Raw genomic sequence first — 20,997 nt, 5'->3', positions numbered from 1 at the left:
TGAGGCCAATTGAAAGTTATTTAAATGAATTCCAAGGTCACTACCTCTCCTTTGATTGCTACATTAGGTTGTTCAGCAGCAGCTTCATCCCTCTGTGCTAAGCTCCTCTAGTTTTAGATGCTTTCTGTTTATAAAAGGAGTGTGGAAAATAACAACCCTACAGGCCCAGATGCTCCTGTGTGCTGCTGGGACAATGGAAGGAGCCCAGAGGTCTGCAGTGAGCGCCTGTGACAGATGTGCTTCTAGAGATGCACTGTCCTGTTAAGGGCTTACTGACATTAAAACTCAAAGTCTAAGCAAGGGAAGTTCAATCCCAGGGGAGAACAAAGGCTGCACTCAATACAAGGATGGCCTGGGCCTGCTCCAGCACTGCCACCCTCTGAGCCTCTGTGAGGCACGGCTGGTGGGAACACCCAAGGCTCCATCCAAGAGGACTCCCACAGCCTCAGTCTCTTCTTGCAGAAGACAAGCAGCTGCTCTGGGGGTGCAGGACAGAGTTACTCTCCATCCAGCAGCAGAAACCAGTCCAGGTTCAGTGCATGCTTCTGCTGACCAGTTCAGGACAACTCCTCGGACCTCTAACACCTCATCTTGCTCCTCCTGCACAAAAAGAGCCCAGGTTGCTAGGGCCAAGGCTCACATAGAAAAGAGCACACAGATAAGCAAAAAGGAAGTGTTACAAGACAGGGAAAAGAAGTCAAAACTTACAACAATCAGTGCTAGGACAGCTGGTACACACCCCTGCTAACCATTTTTAAAACAGATGTCTAAATGAAGTAAGAATTCTGCTTTCCTTTATTTGCAATCCCTCAATCTTCTCATTTGCACTGTGTAGATGGGCAGATTAGCAGCTCCTTCCTTTTTTGCAGTTACTGTCACACAGCTTAGCTCAGCTGCACCCCCAAACAATGGTGATCAAAGGTCCCCATGTCATCTCAGTGCAGACAAGTCACCTCCCTCCAGGGTCCCACTGCAGGGCAGAGGACAACACTTGCTCAGCACTTTGTCCTCTGCAGAGTGTGACCATATGCAAATGTAGAGGCAAAGGCCAAGTGTGGACAGAGCAATGCTGAAGTGAAAGGGTGAGCAGCACATGGACAAAGGAAAGCCTCACAAACATACCAGGCAACTCTTTTTCCAAGGAAATACCTGTATTTGTTTATAGCAGCCTCTTTGGCACCATGGCAAAGACTCTCAGCACAGTTGCTCCAAACTTTTCAGAAACGAACTAATACAAGTACTTCTACCGCTAAAACCAAGATTTACAGGCAGAAAACCAGCCAAGCAGCTCCAGCTAAGCTCCTGCATATGCTGTTTTAGTGATGTCTCAAGAATATAAATCAGTTTCTCTCTGTCATTCACTGTTTGCTTCTTTCAGGTTATCATGACTATATAAATAAATGCCAGGCTTTTGGCCATGTCCTCTCATCTCAAGACAACATTGTCTGATGATCTGAAGTGTGCATGACAAGCAAGAGATAAAAGACAACATCCAGGCAGTTGTGAAGAAGCTATTTCTGACATCAAGAACCCTAGAGGTAAACTAAATTACAAATAAAGATTTTAAAGAATCATTACATTTCTGTCATCAACAGACTGCACGAATACTGTTATCATGTACCAGCTATTTATTGTATAATGCCAGCTCCATATCCATCTATAGCTGCACACCAAAAATACCTCCATTAGCCTGACAAGAAAACGAATTTGAAGCACAAAACATGTCCTGCTTTCAGCAAGCGGGCCACTGGCAGTTCAGAATACACTCATAGAAGATTTACAGACAACTTCAAAAAAAGAAAAAAAAGAAGTAAAAAAATTCAGATGTACCTTCATTCTCTAAACATTTAACACCTGGGGATAACACCATTGGTTTCTCTATTCTTAATCCCAGAAGAGCAGTGACCTCTGAAAACAGCAGAATAGCCAGTTCTTACAAGTTAATATTGTTAACTTTGAGCTCTCATCTCTACATATGAAAGTAGGAGTACCTGCATGGAGCAGGGAAGACACAGTCCTTGCAGCCACAGCAAGGACACACAAATCCCAGCCCTCTTATCACCCATGCAAGAACACAAATGTGTTCTCTTCTGCCATGGAAGGCTGTAACATGCATCACACAAGAGGATCTCTCAGGTCTGACATGAGGCAGTGTACAGTTCCTTCACCGGTGTAGGAGAGCATAAACTACAACAGCTGCAGACTCCCTTGCATAATTTAGCCATCTGCATTGCAGACATCTGATGGAAAATCATCCACAAATTTGGCAGGGAGGCAGGATGACAAAAGCAGCTGTTTCTCCCCGTAATCACAGGTATGAATTTGCAATCGTGTTGGTTGCATGTTCACTTAACAGTCACAACGGTCAGAGCAGTCAGGCCATGCCACGATCTACATGCATTAAAAAAAAAACAAAACAACCAAACAAAAAACCAAACCAAACCAAACCAAAAAAAAAAAAAAAAAAACCAAACCAAAAAAAGAGAGGAATCACCTTAGGAAGGATCAGGAGCTCAAAGGATTTTGCACAACCTTTTCCCTCTGGGTACTTTCTCCCACCAAACCATTCATCTTCTTACCAGCAGCACTGCACACCCAGGTAAAATTCCAGATACTTAAAGTACTTAAAGACAACGTTGTTTCAAGACTTGATGTTTTCTTACAAAAGGCATATCTTCAATATCTTTAACATGATATTGAATTCAAATTTCCAACAACTAGAAATGTGTGCACACATACACAAATCCAGACACACCTCCCCCCAATACTGTATTTTTAAAGGCAGGTTTGATTCAACCGGTCATTACACTGCTTAGAGATCAGTGACAAGCAAACAGCTTTACGGCTTTACAAAGACAAAGCCTATGAAAGGTCAGTGTGGAAAAGACTCTGAGGAACTGGAAATGCAGCATTAGAAGGAAAATACTTAAGCAGTTTGGATTACTGCAGCCAGGGCTGCTGCGGCTGCAGCCGAAGGCGGCGTGGGCTGCACAGCTCATCCCAGAGCACTGCAGCGGCTCGGCCCCACCGCCATCACCATCCCATGGCACTGCCATGAGCTCACAGTGCAGGCAATCTGTGCGTGCAATGAGCTGTGCAAATCCCATCCCAGCATGGCCACGCAGAAGAAAGTCCCTGCCTGCTTCCAGGAGCCTTTCAGTGTGAAGTTAGGGCACAAAATTACTACAAATTGGTCACACTTTCTGTCCCTATGACTTGCTGAGGTGGTAGTGACCCAAACCCAGACACCATCTATAGTGGCATAATTTCTTCCCTCCCAGCATCACTGAAACTGCTCAGGAGAAGAATCATAGCAGTTTTGGACAGTTGTAGTATGAGTTATTATTTTAAAAAAAGACAGATGCATTACATAAATCAGATCAAACTGGGAAGAGAGCTTAACTAAACATATCCTTCAGGAACACTGTCTGCATCCGTGCCACATTCACAGCTCTAGCAGAAGGGCCACCTTTAGCCAGCAACAGCCCTTGGAAAGGGAAGGCTCAGCACAAGGGGTAAACATGGAGTGGGTGCTGCAGGCTGCCTGCATGAGACTTAAAAGGCAGCAGCTCTGGTGAACTGCACAACACGCACTTTTGCCTTTATTTCTGGTCACACTGGAGCTTGTCTTTTTCTGACTCAGGCTCGGGAGAAAGGGTGAATATTCTCCTAGGCTAACATCAGCCTGGGATTCTTCTGGCAGGAAGAGAGATTTCTGCTCCATCATGCCACAGTGTGCACTCTCTGCTTCTGAGCTCACAGGGGGCCATGGCTGAGCTGGACTCCTGAAAGCAGCCTTTGAAAAATTATACCCCATCTGCACAGCACAGACTCCAGCACACATCCAGGAACAACCTCAAAGTTAATCATCATCTTTATGTAAAATAAACTAAAACAAAAAATCACATGGCTCCTTATTTTCATTCCAAAGGTGGTTTCAGCTTCTGGCTATTGGAGATTACACTGCATGTATTTCCTAAAACTGCATATATATTTCCTCTCACTCAAGACTGTGATGCAACTGGTAGAAATCAGTTTTGGGAGATGATGGTGCCTCCTACCATCCCTCTTAGGAGGGAAAAGAAGTGAAGGAAGGTGCATCAGCTGGCATTGGAAGATATGAATTACACTTCCTACACCAGCTCTGAGGAACGTGGCCCTGAGTAGGTGTTGAAAATTAATCCTCCCCTATTGAAAAGTGAGACAACAGCATGGTTGCCTTAAGGTGAAATTGTTGAGAGCTTATGAAAAATACCACCAGAAGGTTTCCTTCTCAATTAAGCCAGAATTATTTAACATCCTAAAAAGATTCACCCCTTTCTCCATTGCCAGGTGAACAACAAAATTTTACCTTGAGGAGGAAAGAGAAGTTGCACTGGTTTCCCTCACACTCTTACCCCACTATGGAAGACTTTATGCTATGGATTTAGCAATGAAAATGCCAGAGAACACAGGAGAGATGAAAGAGCTTTGAATGTTCAGCTCACAAAAACAGCATAACCTGTGAATTATTTCCTAGGATGCAATTTGTGTAAGACATCAGCAAAATGGATGCCATGCAAAGGGATCTTCCTAAGAAAGGCAAATCCCAATGAACTCCAGCTCAGGGGACAGTGGCATTAAAAGGAATGGTGACATTGAATATTACTGTGAAGACAGATGGAAAAGTCAAGTATCAGGAGGAGATACTATGCAGAATGCACAGTTTTTGTCCAAAGTCACAGCAGAAGTGGCTACCAGTTGAGATCTATTCACCTATTTAGGAGAAGAGTGCTGGCATGGTTGCCAAGCACAAGCAGTCAGAAGCCCAGAAGACACAGCTCCACCATCAGCACAATGCCTCAGTGTCCAAACAATGAATTCATATATAATATATTATTAAAATGGCCTCACTTGCCTTCTCACCTTCTGAAGAGGCACAATGAGCAGACAGACAGGCAAGCAAGAGCAGACAGGCAGACTCTAGGCGTCTCTGTTCACTATTTCCCTTTATGTAAGTTCTCTACCTTTCACAGAATAAAAGTTGAAGCCATAAAGTATTTAGGAAGATAAACCTGACAATGAAAACTCCACTGGTAATGACTCAAGTAGCTGAGATACTTACTATAAGACGTTTTCCAAATGAGAGCCCTGCACAGTATATTGAGCTTATCCAAGCAAGGAAATTAATTTATTTCAGAAAAAATAAACCTGGAGTCCAATTCTTAAAGCTAATTCCTACTGTTACCTCATTATTAGAGACCTAGAAAAATAAGTTATGTTTCACTCTTATCAGAACTCACCACAAGAGCATTAAGAGCTTATATGTACACTGGGGTCAAGCTTGCCAGGAGGACAGCCATCCAATTCACACACTCAAATGTGGATTTTTTAACAGCTAAAATTACTTAAGTCCTCTAAAAGACCCCTCTGAACACCTAAATAACCTACAACAAATACCCAGAAAATGAGGCCAGTCTCTCTTCAGCTGTCACCCCTCAGCTGCTCCTTGGTGCTCTGGCAGCTACTCCTGTGTCACAGGCTGAGTCAGTCAGTAAGAACTCGTTAGGAGAGAGGGAAGGCAATAGTAATGTGAGAAATGAGGCAGCAAATCTCCAAAGAAACTAATGTTCCCTTCACACCACCTGCCATACATTCACATGAAGCTTTTTTTCTGATTGGTATAGCCTTTGAAAACGTCTTCTTTAATAGAGAAAGTAATTGCTCCCAATCAGAGGTGAGCATACAGCAATGCATTTTGAACAAACCTCCCAAATTTCACAACCCCCAAATATCCACATTTTGTTTCCTTTCCTTCTTCCTTTACTCCTAGCCTGCATTCTGCTCAACACCCACAACTGCTACCAAGTAAGTTATTCAATGTACACGCCGTGTCCCCAGAACAGCACCATGCCACAGAGCAAGTTCAGATCCAGCCCAAATGCAGAGCAGCCCGAAACACCCACGTTTGCCACCCTCCCTGTTGTGATGCTGAACCAGAGCAAGTCAAGGCTCCTCCCTTTTAGTCCTGGCACGAGCTGGACTGGCACAGGTTGCGAGTGATCAGCTCCAGCCATGATAATCTTGTCTGAGCTCTGTGCTCACCCAGTGGCAGATGGGGTTTCCTAAACTGGTGGGCCAAACACTGATGTCTGCCACAATCCAGAGAACACCAAAGGCAAAATCCTACTTCCTTCACGTTAATCAAGACTCTGCAGAGCTCATACCCCTTCCATATCTCAATTCCTGCAATACTGGAGCAGCTTTCAGTCTGGCCATGGCTTGCTAGATAAAACTCCCACGCAAGGTGAAATGTTATCTCCACTTCACAGGTTGGACACCGACAAATATTTAGTGACTTGGGTTGTGACTGTACAAATCAAAGCAAAGCAAAGCAAAGCAAAGAACTAAACTTTTACATCTCCAGGCCAAGGCTATTGCTTTTATCACTGGATCATCCTTTTTTATGACCATACCCTGCTCAAAGAGCACAAACTGCTTCAAAGAGACAATAATCCCATATGAACTGTGTGCTCCAGTATCAGAAGACTGACAAAAAAGAGACAATGGTATCAGTTATTACTGTCTTCACCCCTTCCATTAAGTATCCTATCAAGTTTTACTGCACAAGGTAATTATCAGGATTCTTACACTCTTCACATTCCCATTTATATTAAGTATCACTAAAAACTCATATTGATTTTTATTTTTAGACCCTTGAGAAACATGAGTGGTATTGTCATTAAAGGAAAAATCCATGTCAGGTTCTTAATTTTCCTGGTTTTCTGCCTTTCCAAGAACTTCTATTTTAATGTGTGATTAAATCTCCCTGAAAATAATTTCTGTGATTAGTTTAATGAGACAGATCACTGCACAGGCAGGTCACTTACACTGAACTGTTTACACTGCCTAAGATTTTTGGTGCTATTCAAATATATGTAGTATCAAGCAACATCTTGTTGTAGACCTCCATGCTTTTAAATAATGAAAAACCCAGTCTAAGTGTCTCAGAACTCCTCTCTCTGAAATCAACAGTCAGGCCTTGCTCATCTCAGTGGAAGCAGATTCTGAAGCCAAGAATGCACCAATTTCTAACTGGTTTACGTGAAGAATGTATCTGCCCCAGAAGCCTGCCAGGAATGTTCAGCTGAGAAGCACATGCATGCAGTGCACAGAAAGCTGGCACAATTTATGCTTGTACAGGGAAGCATTTTATTATACATCCCATTAAAAATACACTGAGGCAACATTAGAATTAGAAGCCTATGGGATATAGAGTCAGGAAACACTATTCTGAAACTGAAGCACATCTTTTCTCTTCAGCAATCTGTCCAGACTCCTAAACAGCAACACTCATCACCCAAGTGCCCTTACACAACAATTTGGTTTTCAGTGATGTGGGCACTGCAACTGCCCACCCTGACATCTGCATTGCTTCACCAAAATCCCACCAAAGGCAGGCACTGCCTGTGAGCCACAGAACAGTCCAGAAAGTTTCACTTGATCAAAGCTTTCTCTAATTACTCTGAAACAAGAACATGTTCACAGGGTGTGGTGGCCCACAGCAAGCACCCTGACACACAAATGTCTCCTTGTGTAGCTCCCTATGGGCTGCTACATGCACCTGCATCATGGGGATAAGGCATGTGACCAGATTCCAGATGTACAACCTGCCTCACACTCTACAAACTTCCAGTGATCCAGACCTGCACAGGTGCACCAAAACCGGCTTCCCAGTACCCACTGTCTGCCTTTATCCCAGAGGCTCTACATCTGAAGGCAGATGCCAAAGTACCCACTGAAAACAACCAACATTTTATTTTGAAAATCACAAATGTCATATATGACAGGAACAAATGAAAATTAAAGGATCTTTCCATCCACATTCAGTGCAGCTGGATGCTTGGATAATCCACAGGCCTTTAACCTCTACTGGAACAACTGTGTTGGTTGACATTTAAAAAAAAATCTCTGATTGAATCATGAATTAGCATGGAAAAACTTTATTTATTTATAAATAATATAATTCCTTTATTTATCACAGGCTGCCAACGTTAGGCTGCTGCTGACCTACGCTAGAAAGGCCATTTTTTCCAGGCTGCAGAGTAGATTATTCTTCAGCCTTTTCAACTCGTGGCCTTTCTGTTGATGCTGCCAACAGACATCCCAATTAGAGCTCACAGCAACATAGCTTGCTTTCACAAGGAACCAGTGGGGGTCTGAAAGGGAGACTTATTTATTTACAGTTGTAAAAGATGGTTTGAAAAAATAGACTTGATTTTGTGCACACATTTTGGGTTCACTTTGCTTCATATTTAAAGCGAGCAATGGATTCCTATATCCCAGTATCACCACATGCAGCAGTAAAAAACAAAACCACTGAAACCAGTGATGGTGAGCTGGCAGGGAGAGAGCCAAGTTCACTACTTGGTTAGAAGCTGAAGCCTTCTTCTGGTACTGGGCTAACTGGTTGGGATTCTTAATAATGAGTTCACAAAGTCGCTTAAAACCTTGGGTATAAATGCACTGGGAGGGAGGAAGGAAGGAGTGAAGGATGAGAAAAGCTGTTTTTCAAAGCCAAATTGATAAAACCACTCCCTGTGCAATTAAAAACCTGAGCAGCTGAATAGCTGACTTTGGAAAGCAGCAACTGCATAATTTATTGGGTTGGTTTATAAAGGTAGAGAAAATAGCTGAGAACAGGAAAGGAATTTCATGGACATTTCAACAACACATGAAAACTGTGGTGCACTTTATCATTTCAAGGTTTATTTTAGCACTCCCTTCCATGGGAGGAAGCAAGCAAAGGTCTATTAGGCTGCATTATCCCTGCTTTCCCTCTTTATCAATGGAGGAAAAACCACAACGGCTCCAATATCCTACTAAGGATATTGACTTTTTTCCAACTATAAATCCTGCAATCAGCTTATAGAGTCTCTGAAGGAGCCCGGGAAGAACACAGGTTTAACCTGAATTTTAGCTCACGTACAACGAAGAAATGTTGCAGGAAAACATTTTAATAGTTTAATCCTTTATAAAAAGCAAATGCACACTCACACTAACAGTACAGGCAAAGCACTTTTTTCTCCTCTGGCATCAGTACTGGACCACAAACTTTGCTCTGGCTGATGGGGAATGAGAGAGGGCAAAGCAGCCCCAAGCAAACATCAGGGATGACTGACTACAACCACCAGCCAGCACCAGAGACTCCTCAGATCCAAGCCTGCTGAAGGTACAGGGGCAGGCTACAGCTCACAGTGGCACCAGGACATTATTCTGCCTGAGGCTGCAAGAACAGGTATCCTTTAAAACAGCAGCAGTGTCACTTGTGTTAACAAAACATAATGAAAAGTAACTCCTGTGCGTGAACAGCAGACACTTCCAGAAAACATTTCTGAGTTGACTTGAATTTCAATCCTGGACTTTAAACACCTTTCAGTGGCATTTGAATTGACTTATCAGTGACTTGGCTGGGTTTATTTTGTGACTGAGATGTGATTTGGATGAAAATGCTGAGGAAAAATGTAGAAAGGATAAATGTGTAGGGGTTTTATTCCTTCAACAAAACACAGTCAGAAAGATTGAAATCCTCACTAATTTGGAAAATATTTTGGACAGAATTATTTTTTAAATTGCACTGGACTCAGCAAACAGTTTGATGAGGAAACTGAAAACACAAACAGGGCTTTTTTTTTCCACAATCAAGGGACTCAGGAGCATTTTAAGTCTCAGCGAGTCCCCATGACACTAAAGCATTTAACAACACTTGACTGGCAGCATAACCCATATTTAGAGACATTCAGAACCCAGCTGTCATCTTGGGCATCTAAATAAATTGATCAGCTGTAGGCACACATATCAAGAAGCACATACAGACATGGAATCATTATTCTCATTGCTAGCAGAAGCTTATCATAAGCAGCAACGGTGCCTTTAGTTATGCTATAGTACAGAAATAACTTCGGTTGATGCAATAAATCCTTTGTTATAGATTCAGAAATAGGTCCACTAACCTAACTGCTATCTCAAATATGATCAAATATGATCAACCCAAATGAAAATGCCAAATCCTTTGGGAGAGAGGGCCCCTTCTTTGTTCCTTTGTACACTGCACAAGAACCCAGTTTTTGGGTACAACAACACATTGAAAAAATACTTCAGATGTCTGCAAGACTCCAGTCTGGATATATCCAGGATAACACTAAGCTCACCACCAGAAATTATGGAATTTCAGCAAAATACTAACGTAAGGAGCATGACACTGCACACCCTTCACAGATGGCTGGGGAGGAGAGTGCCTTCAGAGCCTGACTGGCTGGGACACTGTTTACCTATGCTAAACATTCAGATTTATTGAACATCCTCTTAAGGGCTTTACGAAGGAGTTTGAGAAGGTTAGAAATCCTGCTCTGTGTCCCCAGTGACCTGCGAAAAGAAATCAGGATGAACTCATCCTGCCCACCCACACTCACCCCAGTCACTCAGGGCTGGCAGTAATGACCTGCAGCAGCACATCTTCTGTTCAATGGCTGTGATAAATTACTGCACAAAAGGGATGGTGTCTCTGATCCCAAGAGGTGCAAGTTGCACGCTGCAGACCTTCCTGATGTGTTTAAAACACACTAGCTGCTCTCCCTGAACTTAGTTATGCTAGGCAGCACTTAAAATGCTGCCATGTCCTTGGGCTAGTTAGTGCAAGTGATTGTAAATAATTACAGTGTGGTCCTCAGGGATGGTCATTAATAGCCACAGGCATGGAGACCCAACTGGCCACATCCATCACAGTGCCTAATGGTGCAGTTCACAGGTATTTACCTGGGATGTGTTTGGTTCAGCTGTATCTTCAGCACTGGGGGCAGGGGGCAGATAAAATGCTGCCAATTCCCCACACATCTTTTCATACTACACTCTATTATTAATCCGTTGGTCATTTGAATATGCAATTAAAGCATCACTGAAATAATTCTCTTCTAGTAAAACAGCTCCTCACGTATGTGGGATGGTTTGGGCTGGGAGAGAGCTCATTTTCTCCACAGTAGCTGGTATTGAGCCATGAGCTGGATTTGTGCTGGGAACAGTGTAGATAACTCAGGGATGTTTTAAGTATTGATGAGCACTGCTTACAGAATCCAGACCTCTTCTGCTCCTCATCCCATTCCACCACAAGGAGGCTGGGGTTGCACAAGAAGATGTCAGGGAACACAGCTGACCCCAAATGACCACAGGGATATCCCAGACCATATGGTGTCATGCTCAGCATATAGAACTGGGGAAAGAGGGAGAGGGGGGGACATTTGGAGTGATGGAGTTTGTCTTCCCAAGTTCAGCATTATGTGTGATAAAGCTCTCCTGGGTATGGGTCAAGCACCTGTCAGTCAATGCAAATTAGTAAACAAATCCCTTGTTTTGGTTTGCCTGTACATGGCTTTTGCTTTTCTTATTAAATTACCTTACAAGCCCCTGACTTTTCTTGGCTTTACCTTTCAAACTCTCCCCCATCCCACCATGATGGAGCAGCTGTGTGGGGCTGAGCTGTGGCTGAGGCTAAACCACAAGAGTGAGCCAGAAAAACTCCAAGTCACATGCTGTGTGGTGACACAGGAGTTTAAGTACTTGCTAATTCCAGGCCAGTGCTGAAATCCCCTTGATCACTCTTAGTTACACAGAAGTATATCCTGTGTTATGAGCTTATTTTATAGATGTTTCAACTTTTTTTTATTAATACATTTTTAGAAAAAAACTTCCTCAGCCTGAGCTACCAAGGTTAAAATAATTAAGATGCTCACTGGTTTTGCGACTTCTTACTGGAATAATTTATCTCCTAATATTCATAAGGTGACACCATTAGCACATTTAGGAAGTGCTAAGAGAAGAGCTTTTAATCATGGAGATAACTGTTTATGATAGTTGTCTGTCATTAATTAGTTTGCAAGCCTCATACTCCCTGCTGAGGATGCTCAGAGAGGATTCTTACCACCACAGATCTTTTACACATGTACGAGCTGCATTCTGCATGTATTGCCATAACCACCTGAATGTAAATAAAATGCCCCAAATATTCGAGCTGCATTTAAAATGGAGTTGTTCTGGCAAGGAACACTCTTCATCTCAATTCTGAGCAGCTGGAAAATGTTATCAGAAGATTGTGACAGCCCAATTAGAGCTTTTGATTTACTTTCATAACAGCATTTGCCAAAGCACTGCTGGTACAGAATGCCCCTTAGAACAAAACATGCCTGTCTGGAAGCACCCCCACTCTCAAAATAAGTAATGCAATATTGTTACTCCTAAAACTGTGTTCTTGAAAATACTAATAAAACACTAAAAACTGAACAGAATCCTACTGAGATTTAAAACTAACTTGAACTTACTATAAAATTTGATTGCAGTCATATGTATTCATCTATTTTTAATCTGGCTTCCTAAAGGAATAAGTTTTGCTGGGCCAACTGTTGATTTCTTCCCCCTCCTCCTCCTGAATACATGACCAGACTCTGCCCATTTACAAACTCAAAAAAAGGCAAAGCTTTAAAGTACTACTAAGTGTGAACACGTTGAGAGTGAGCAGACACTTCTGCCATGTCATTGTGCAGGGAGAGGGAAAGGAGGCAAATTTAGGAGTTCCATTTGTGCCTGGCAGCAGCTGCTCAGCGAGCTCACAGCTGCCGAGGAGCAGCAGCCCCTGCTGGCACTGGCACACCGGGGTGCAGGGAAATCTGGGGAAGGAAGGATTTGGGTAATGAAGGATAACTCCTGAGCAAAGCAGGCCCCAGCAGTTCTGCTGCTTGTGTTTGGGGTTTCAGAGCAGGCCTCATCAGTTCTGCTCCTTGTGTTTGGGGTTTCAGAGCAGGCACTCATCTCCGGTCCCACTGTCATTAGTACAAATAATCCAGGGAACACAGCGACAGAACAGCAGTCAGTCCCCTGCTCCAGTGGACCAAATTCTTAGACATTTCACCAAGCAGAGGAAATTCATTATGGTATGTTTTTCAAATGAGTCTTATGAGCAGACCTTCAAAAAAGGTATTTTGGAGCTAACTCCTGCTGGCTTAAAGGGAAGCAGGATTTCAGCCTCTGTGCCAAGACCCTCAGCTGTCAGCACACAGTCTGCCTCCAGAGTCCTAACCTTTAAATCTATGCACTTGAAAAGGAACATCTCACCCAATACTGCTACCAGTACAGCAGCAAGGGGAGACAGAAGCTGTGTGTCACACAGTGGAGCAGATTCAAGCCTGAATTCTCCATCACAAACACAAACAATTGGAAGAACCAGATATGCAGCTGAAACAAGTTACATCCACAGTGAACTAAGAGGTTAATGCACTCTTTTCTTCCACTCAACAGCATCCAGGAAGGCAGTGTGGCCTTCAGCTTCCTGAAGGCAATCCACTTTATTTTATTTGTCAAGCTAAAACCTCAAGTAATGAAAAAAAATCAGTTCAATGCATTTTCAGCAGAATAATAAGCAGTATCACCACCAACTCTGCATTAGTTATGAAAGTCCTGGGGTCTTTCTAAACTTAGGCCTAGTTTTGGCACAGTTCAGCACAATATATAATGACAATCATCCCTTACATTGCCAGAGAAACTGTGGCAGAGGAGTGAAAATGCTCAAAATGACATAGCAGCAGCCATGGACAAGAACCCAGGAGCTCAGGGTTCTCAAGTTGAGTTAGTTGCTCAATCAATCAGAGTTCTGCTTTGAAAGCAAACAGTACTGAAGAGAAGTTGAAAATGGGAAACCATGCTGTAAAGTGATGAGTACCCAGACTATTTAAGCGTCATTACACTCCTCAGTTATGTTTTGACTCAGCCTACAAAGTGTCCCTTTTCCACAAGCACATCTTCATCCTAAATGTGAAGTCAGCAACTTCACAAACACTTCATGCCTTGTGTATTTAACAATCATCACAAACAAGAAAAGCCTGGACTTTAGAGTTCATGGTTCTGTGAAACTTCCACGGAAAAACATCACTGATTTTGTTAGCAAGCATTTGGCTCAGAGTACAGAAGAGAAAACAAACTCACATGGTGCATGGAACATCACTAGCACAGATGAATGATCTTTTATAAACTTGTCGAAGTCCTCATCGGTCAGGTGATAAACCACATTTTCTTCATCTGCCCAGGGAGTCTCTGGAGCCTGTGGCTGAGGTGCCTGTGGGCTACAAGACAAACAGGCACAGCTTAAAGGCAGCTCTCTGGTGCTAAGCAGTCATCTTGGCAAGTCAAACTGTAAGGAACCACTTTGTGCAGATGTTCACACATGTCTGACACACCAACCCTACTGAACAGCTTCCATAATTGTACCCATCCAGAACTCACAGGCACTGAAACACAGATAAAACTGGAGGAGAAACAAAAAGATCTGCAAGAAGCTCCTGAGGACAGATCAGCAATGGAAGGGGATGGAGTGAGGAGATAACCAGACTGCTTGGTTATTACATTATAGAAATCAAATGCATTTTCTATTACTCTTTTACCCTCCTCAGCAGGATGCTCCCTTTCTCACAGCATTCCCACTTTGTAGTTCACAGGAGTCATTGCAAATGAAAGAAAAAAGCAGTGAGCAGAAACAGCCAATTTAACCCGTCACCTTGGATACTGACAGCGTGATTAGGGCCGGCAGAGAAAGGAGGAGCAGTGTTGGGACCATGAGCCAGTTACACACACCATTTCCCCAGGAATACATGGTTTTACCCTGAACAGCTCTTGGGAGCCAAGGAAGCATCCTTATGTCCTCACTCTGCAGTGGGCTTGTAGGCCTAACTCAGCAAAGATATTCAGCTGCATGCTTTACCTAAAAGGAAGTGATGTGTTCTACCAACATCACTATGACTGCACCTGAGTTCAGCTGTCTTTGATGGGTCAGAGCCTGCTCAAAGACACAGTGGCAAGTCTGGAAACTGAACCTAAGCTCCTCTGCAGCTCATCATCCCAATAAACAATTGTTTTTGGCTTTTATTAATGTACATTAAAAAGAGAATTTGGCAGCTGTGATCTAAACTATGCTAATTGACATTTTATTTATTAAAGCACTGTTCGCAGAAAAGACACCCAAACATAAAAACATTGGGAGCCAGACTTTGAAGGTATTTTTGTCAGTTGCAGTAATGAGTTCCAAACCCCCCCAAATTCCCCAAATTCTTTGGCAAAGTACACGTCTGGATGTGACCCCATCTCTGCTGAAAGCAGATTTACTATTTTTGATTAAAATGTATTATTGTGTTAGCTGCCTGGAACAAGGAATGGCAAACAGATGATAACTCATTTATCCTGCCTTACTCATTTCTAGGCTGAAAGCCTAGCTTGATAAAAAAAAGCAGTAGAGATGCACAGATTCAGATAGCAAATTCTGTTGATGTAAGCAATAGGTGTGATCCAAGAATATTAAGCAATCCATGCAGAACTATGATGCACGTCTCTGCCTCCTGCTGTTTCTGTGATAAACAAACCAAGAAGCAAACATCAAAGTGCAAGGTGGGAGCTGCACCTGGCCAAGGAGCCCAGAGAACAATAATCTCCAGGTATCCTGGCAGGGTGAAGGCTTTCCAGCAAACACCATAACACTTAATGGATTTGGGAGCTGGGTTGAGCAGGCAGAGCGTGATGAACATGGACACAGTGCCTGCAAAGCACTGGGAGAACATGGAGCTCAACAGGGCCTGGTGTGACCTATTTCAGGCAGGAATTACTAAAGCAGGGCATGGGATGTTTATTCAAATAGCCTAATTTAAAATGCTCTGCATGCTAATGAGCCTACACAGGAGGTGGTAAGAAACACCTCAAGGCCTGGAGAAAGCAACAAGCAAAATTTAAAATGTCATTCAGCACTGAGAGAAGGCACAGCCAACACTTGATTAGGATGACAGAAGTCCAGAAGAGTTATCAAAAGCTAATTCAATTGAGAGCACAGGACAAGTTCTTGATTTTACAAAGTAGCTGACGCTAAGGAATGGCCTGAGGGGAATCTATAAAACAGCAGGACAAACTAAGCAGCTGTTGAAGGCAGCAAGAAGCTGCTGGGCTTGCCTACCACTCAGGCTGATACAGCTGTGTATCAGAATTAACAAAAAAGTGGGATGTACAAAATAGCATCTCTGCTGGGTTGGATTCAGGCTGCGTGATGGTTCATCTCTACCTTCTCATGAAAACATCTGAATCTCCATAACACAGTAGCCAGTGCTTATTAGGAAGATAAGAAAGGTGAAGTACCTGTAAGACTGATACATTAGCACACTTCAGCATAAGAAAGAAGCACCTTTTATAAGCACAAGAAAAAAAAAAAAAGAAAAGAAAAAAAAAAAAGAGAGGTGTTGGAGACCTCCAAACTAGCAGTTCTTGTAATGAGAGGAAAAAGCATGGACAATGATTTAAATAATTCTAACTTTCATTAAATTATATCATGTTCTCTCCCACAAATGAGCCTAAGATCACCCACTTTCAGCACTTTACCAGTAGTATTTAGAGGGAAAAAACCAAGAAGAGGGAGAGAGAGAGCTGCTTTTCTGCAGAGTGTACTTATTGTCCACACATAATGGGCCATTTCATATGGCTCAATGTCTGCTGGATTTGCTTCCGAGACTCTACAAGCACAGCACATGCATGCTCAGTATAAAAATGCATTGGCTTTCCTTGCCATGGCCCTGCCATGCCCCTGCTCCTTAGTATAACATTTTGTACAAAAGCAACCTTTCAATATTTTAATATTATGCTATTGTGAAACCCAGCCAGTGCACCCTACAGCTATCCCATTGCACTCCTTGGCTTTCCTAAAGCCCTTGCCATACCATTTTGACTACCTGTACTGCAGATTCCTCAGAATAGTATAATATTATGTATGCAGCATGTTCAGCCTATATGCAGTTTTATTAATAATATAATTGATTGTAATTTAAGCATCAATTACTGGCAAAATGTAAGTACACATAACTACTCAACGTGGTTTCCTTAAAGGTTGTATTTATTACAAAACAGGGGCACCAGGCTACTGCTCAGATCATCTTTTGGGCAACTAATAAGCATGCACTAAGTGAGGACAAACAGCTGTCTTTAGCTCTGGACTGCTGAAGTATCAGCCAAAGCCCACAGTGGCTTGTTAGCAGAGATTATCGTTGGAAAGAGCTTGCAGCTGTTCTGCTTTCCTCCAGTAGCTGTGTGCACTTGCTGTCACAGCATTGATATAAAGGTACTGCATATTGCAGGGATTATCTGGATATTATGTGGGCAGACAGGGGGAAAAAACACCCCAAACAGCTAATGTTTCACATATGGTAGCCAAGAGATAACCACATCCTTGCAGAATTGAAAAGCATAACAAAGTGCAGGTGATTAAGCCATATCCTTGCTCCAAGGGCTGATCATCTTCAAGTTGCTGGAGTTGCCATCTCGATCACTCATATTTGAAGACTTAATTGACTACACCAGGCTTAATGACTCTGGCTGAATTCCTCCTCTTTGAGCCACTGGGCAGTACTTGCTTGCAGTGTTTGTAGCCCCTGATGCTAGCAGGATGCTGCTCTCACTTCATTTGTGGGTTCCAAATCCTGAAGCATTCAGCCTACTGATGCTGGAGACCCTGGGCTATATGCACGTCCCCAGCACAGCAAAATACATTTATTCTGAGCCAATTTTGCTAAGCTGTACTACTACAATAGTTTGCAACAGTCTGTTCCTTCCCATGGGTTTGTTTCCTTTCATTAGCTTCATTTCAATATTGTTTCCACGACTGCAGCAAACAAGGGAGGGTTACAAAGATGACACCATGCCCAAGAGCCTGGGCTCACTGTAAATGGGATTTCTCCATCACCAGATTATCTCAGCTCTCTCCAGCTCCTCCATCAGCCTCACTGACCATGTGGGGATTTGCACCAGTTGAAGAGCAGCTACACACACACACACACACACACACACACTTTCCCTGTGCCTCTGAACTGTTAGTCTCATAGGCTCATTCAGCCCCCAAAATGTTCATGCCTGCAAATAGCTCTCTTTAGGTAGAACAAGGTGCTTTCTACACTTTCATGTCATGTCAGCAAACATAGATGTTGTAAAAGTGACTACCTATCCAGGGTGCCTTGATCTTCATTTTGTCACTGCAAGACACTTTAAAGGTTTCAGCTAAAGGCTGATGAGCCAACAAGAACTGCACACTTGGTATATACATTTTTAATAACACAACAGAAGTCAAGCACCCAAGATCACTGGAAATTTAACCTGGCATTTTTAACGAAGCTGAGATCTGTGTATCTGCATATATTTCAGTCCACAGTCAGTCTGCTATTACAGACAAAATGCAATTGTGAAATGCAAGGCATGCATGCTAAAAACCAAACATTAGTCAATCTCTCTGTATGAGTTTAGCTGATCTCAGCGGGGTAGTTTTGTTTGCTCTTCTGAGCAGAGGGAAGGAGGGAGAGATGTCTGCTCCCAAACCATTACATTCTGTAAATAATGAAGAGTACATAAAAGGTGGAGTGCATGAAGTTCAATGCCTTACTGTTTCAGCCACTCTGCGATATCTGCTGCGGTAGCACCAAAGTTCTCAAAGTTGAACAGGAACTTTCCTTTCCTGTTAAAGCAACAAAACAAAGTTCAGTCCTGGCCCTAAAAGATAAAACCACTCAATTATACAAGAGTGCATGATTTCTAAAATAGTTGCAAAACATAACCGACTCAAAATAGCAGATTGTAGGATATCCCCGGACATTGAATTCTTCCTTTATCCTTTCGAATTCAGCAGAGTAAACATTCATCCCCGCAAGGACCTGGAAAAACAGAGCATAATCTTACTGATTCTTACAATACAGCAGGAACATCACACCATTTGTTTGAAGATTTAAGTAAAACCCACTTCAATCTGGGCAGATTCTGATTTCATTCATATAGCTGTCAAGCAAGGGGCTCTCTCTAAAAGGCACTGAAGTTTTTCTGATTTTGTGCAAGGGAAAACAGAACAATACTTGAGTCTAATCCAGAGAAAACACACAGCAGTTAGCATGTCACCTCCTCACTGCTCTGGAAGCATGTCTGTTTCTTTTTATTCACCCACTAATAGAAATACCTAAAGGGAATTCTCTCAATGGCAGCACTTGTGCTCCACTTTGCACATTTGGATTTTAAGCTACAGCTAGATTTTTTCCTTCTTCTGCATGTAGAAAAAAAGAGTTCTTAGTTCATATCCAAACATTAAACAGGACACCAGAAATTCTACCCTCAGCTCTCTGGTTTCCACTCCAGCAATGAACTTGTCTATGTCTAACCAACTTGTCAATGTCTAACCAACCACAGGCATTATGCCAGCTCAAAAATGCACTTACTGAATGGCAAGGGGAAATCAGCAGGACTTTGATGTGAAAATAAAACGTGCCCTATATCCATGAGCTCAGGAAATAGCACATGGCATTTATATGCTCTAAATAGGTTAACTTAGGTAGGGCAGGGTATAATGAGAGTTAAGAATTAACCTTGTCCTACAGTCTTCAAAAGAGAGGCACAGAAGCACAGTAGCTTTTTAGACTAGCCTGTAAAACAAAAACTCTTTCCTCAGCTCTATCCCAACCCATCCTCCATCTCAACAATGTCTGAGCTTCAGGTTCAGGGCTCCTGTGACTTATATTGTGCCCTGTGACTTATTCTGTGCCCTGTCCAAATGTCTTCCAAATATTTGTGACATGAAAATTGGAAGATGGGATTGATTCCAAGTTTTTGTGGGTGTCCAACTCACACAGAGGTCATTCTGCTGTCAAACTTGGACCCAGCAAGTTGCTGAGATACCACTTCCTGATTAACTTAGTTTAATGGCATTGACGGCTTAAATCATTTTAGCAGCAGGATCTTAATCCAACCCCCTCCTCTTCCCCTCTCCAAAAACAGGATTTTCTCCTTCCAGCTGAAATACCACATCAGAATTTAATACCACGTTCCTGACTGCAGCAAACTGCACAGACCAACCAAATGTGCTCAGAGCCAGCATGAAATAAATCTTAAAGCAGAAAATCCTCATTTGAAGGTCAGCCATTCCTAAGAATGTGCTGGAAAGTCACAAAAAGATACTTTGTTTTCTCTTCCCTATCCTAAGAAAGGATAAATTGAACAGAGGAGAGTACAGAAGTAAGGTTTATACATGCTGGCCTAATCTTCCACTTTGAATTTTCCTTGTAGTTCAAATAACTGGATTTATTTAATTCATATGAGATTATCTAGACTCAATTCTCCCCTTTCCTTATCCTCCATGCCACCACCTAAAGGCAGGTAAATGCAATAGGATCAAGATACAATAGTTGCTCTATAAAGCAAGCACCAGTTTTGTTAACTAATTCCTTAATTAACACCAGCCTACCAGATTCCACATTTGCTGTGAACTTTCAGAGGACTTTCTATGATTTAAGTGGGCATTCCTGCCCATGCCAGACAATTTCACTGTGCCCATCTAAAGGTGATTGATAAAAGCCAATAACTTGGATTTATTCTGCTGTTCATTACATTATATGAAGCATATTTAGCAAAAAAGCTTATTACAACAGGATTTGTTTTAATGACAAGAGTAACAGCTTTAGCTGGCCAATAATCACAGAATTTTGAAATATCAGGCTGCCAGAGGCCATCAAAAAACAACTACAGCCCAAAGCCAGGGCCCTCCTGCCAGACATTTGGAATATTTGCTTTTAGCAAAAGACTGAATGACCCCATCTTCAATTTAGGTCCATTACCTCTTGTAATAGCCATTGCAGAAACAAAGATCAGTTTATTCCTTTCACCTCTGCAGTGACACTTGACATATTTCAACACTTATCTGCTCTCCAACAAGCTACCTTTAATCTAAACCAACTCTGAACCTTTCCTAGCTGCCCAAGTATTTGGAGCTTCTGACTATTCCTGTTTTGTTGTGACCCTCTACCCTGATTCTCAGTTTTCTTGATGGGAAAAAACTGGTACCTTACAGCACAAAAAATTAAAAAAAAAAAAAAAAAAGACAAGCACCAAGGAGGAAAGCACTTAAGCACATTCTCAAGTCAG

The 20,997-nt window shown here is 42.4% G+C and overlaps 1 protein-coding gene across 1 annotated transcript in view; it reads right to left on the bottom strand.

Moving 5' to 3' along the window:
• The window catches only part of PDIA5 (protein disulfide isomerase family A member 5), a 98,288-nt gene that overhangs the window by 34,755 nt on the left and 42,536 nt on the right, over positions 1-20,997 (bottom strand). Inside the window, exons 9-11 of the mRNA XM_059476419.1 lie at positions 18,655-18,746; positions 18,479-18,550; positions 14,008-14,144 (exon numbers count right to left, since the gene is read on the bottom strand). Coding sequence (XP_059332402.1) covers positions 14,008-14,144; positions 18,479-18,550; positions 18,655-18,746 — 301 coding nt within the window. The remainder of the gene's footprint in view (positions 1-14,007; positions 14,145-18,478; positions 18,551-18,654; positions 18,747-20,997) is intronic.

The sequence above is a fragment of the Ammospiza nelsoni genome, chromosome 7 (assembly GCF_027579445.1).
Source record: "Ammospiza nelsoni isolate bAmmNel1 chromosome 7, bAmmNel1.pri, whole genome shotgun sequence".
Taxonomy (NCBI): domain Eukaryota; kingdom Metazoa; phylum Chordata; class Aves; order Passeriformes; family Passerellidae; genus Ammospiza; species Ammospiza nelsoni.
Note: the sequence above shows the minus strand (reverse complement) of the source record. Positions and strands in the feature narration are given on the sequence as shown.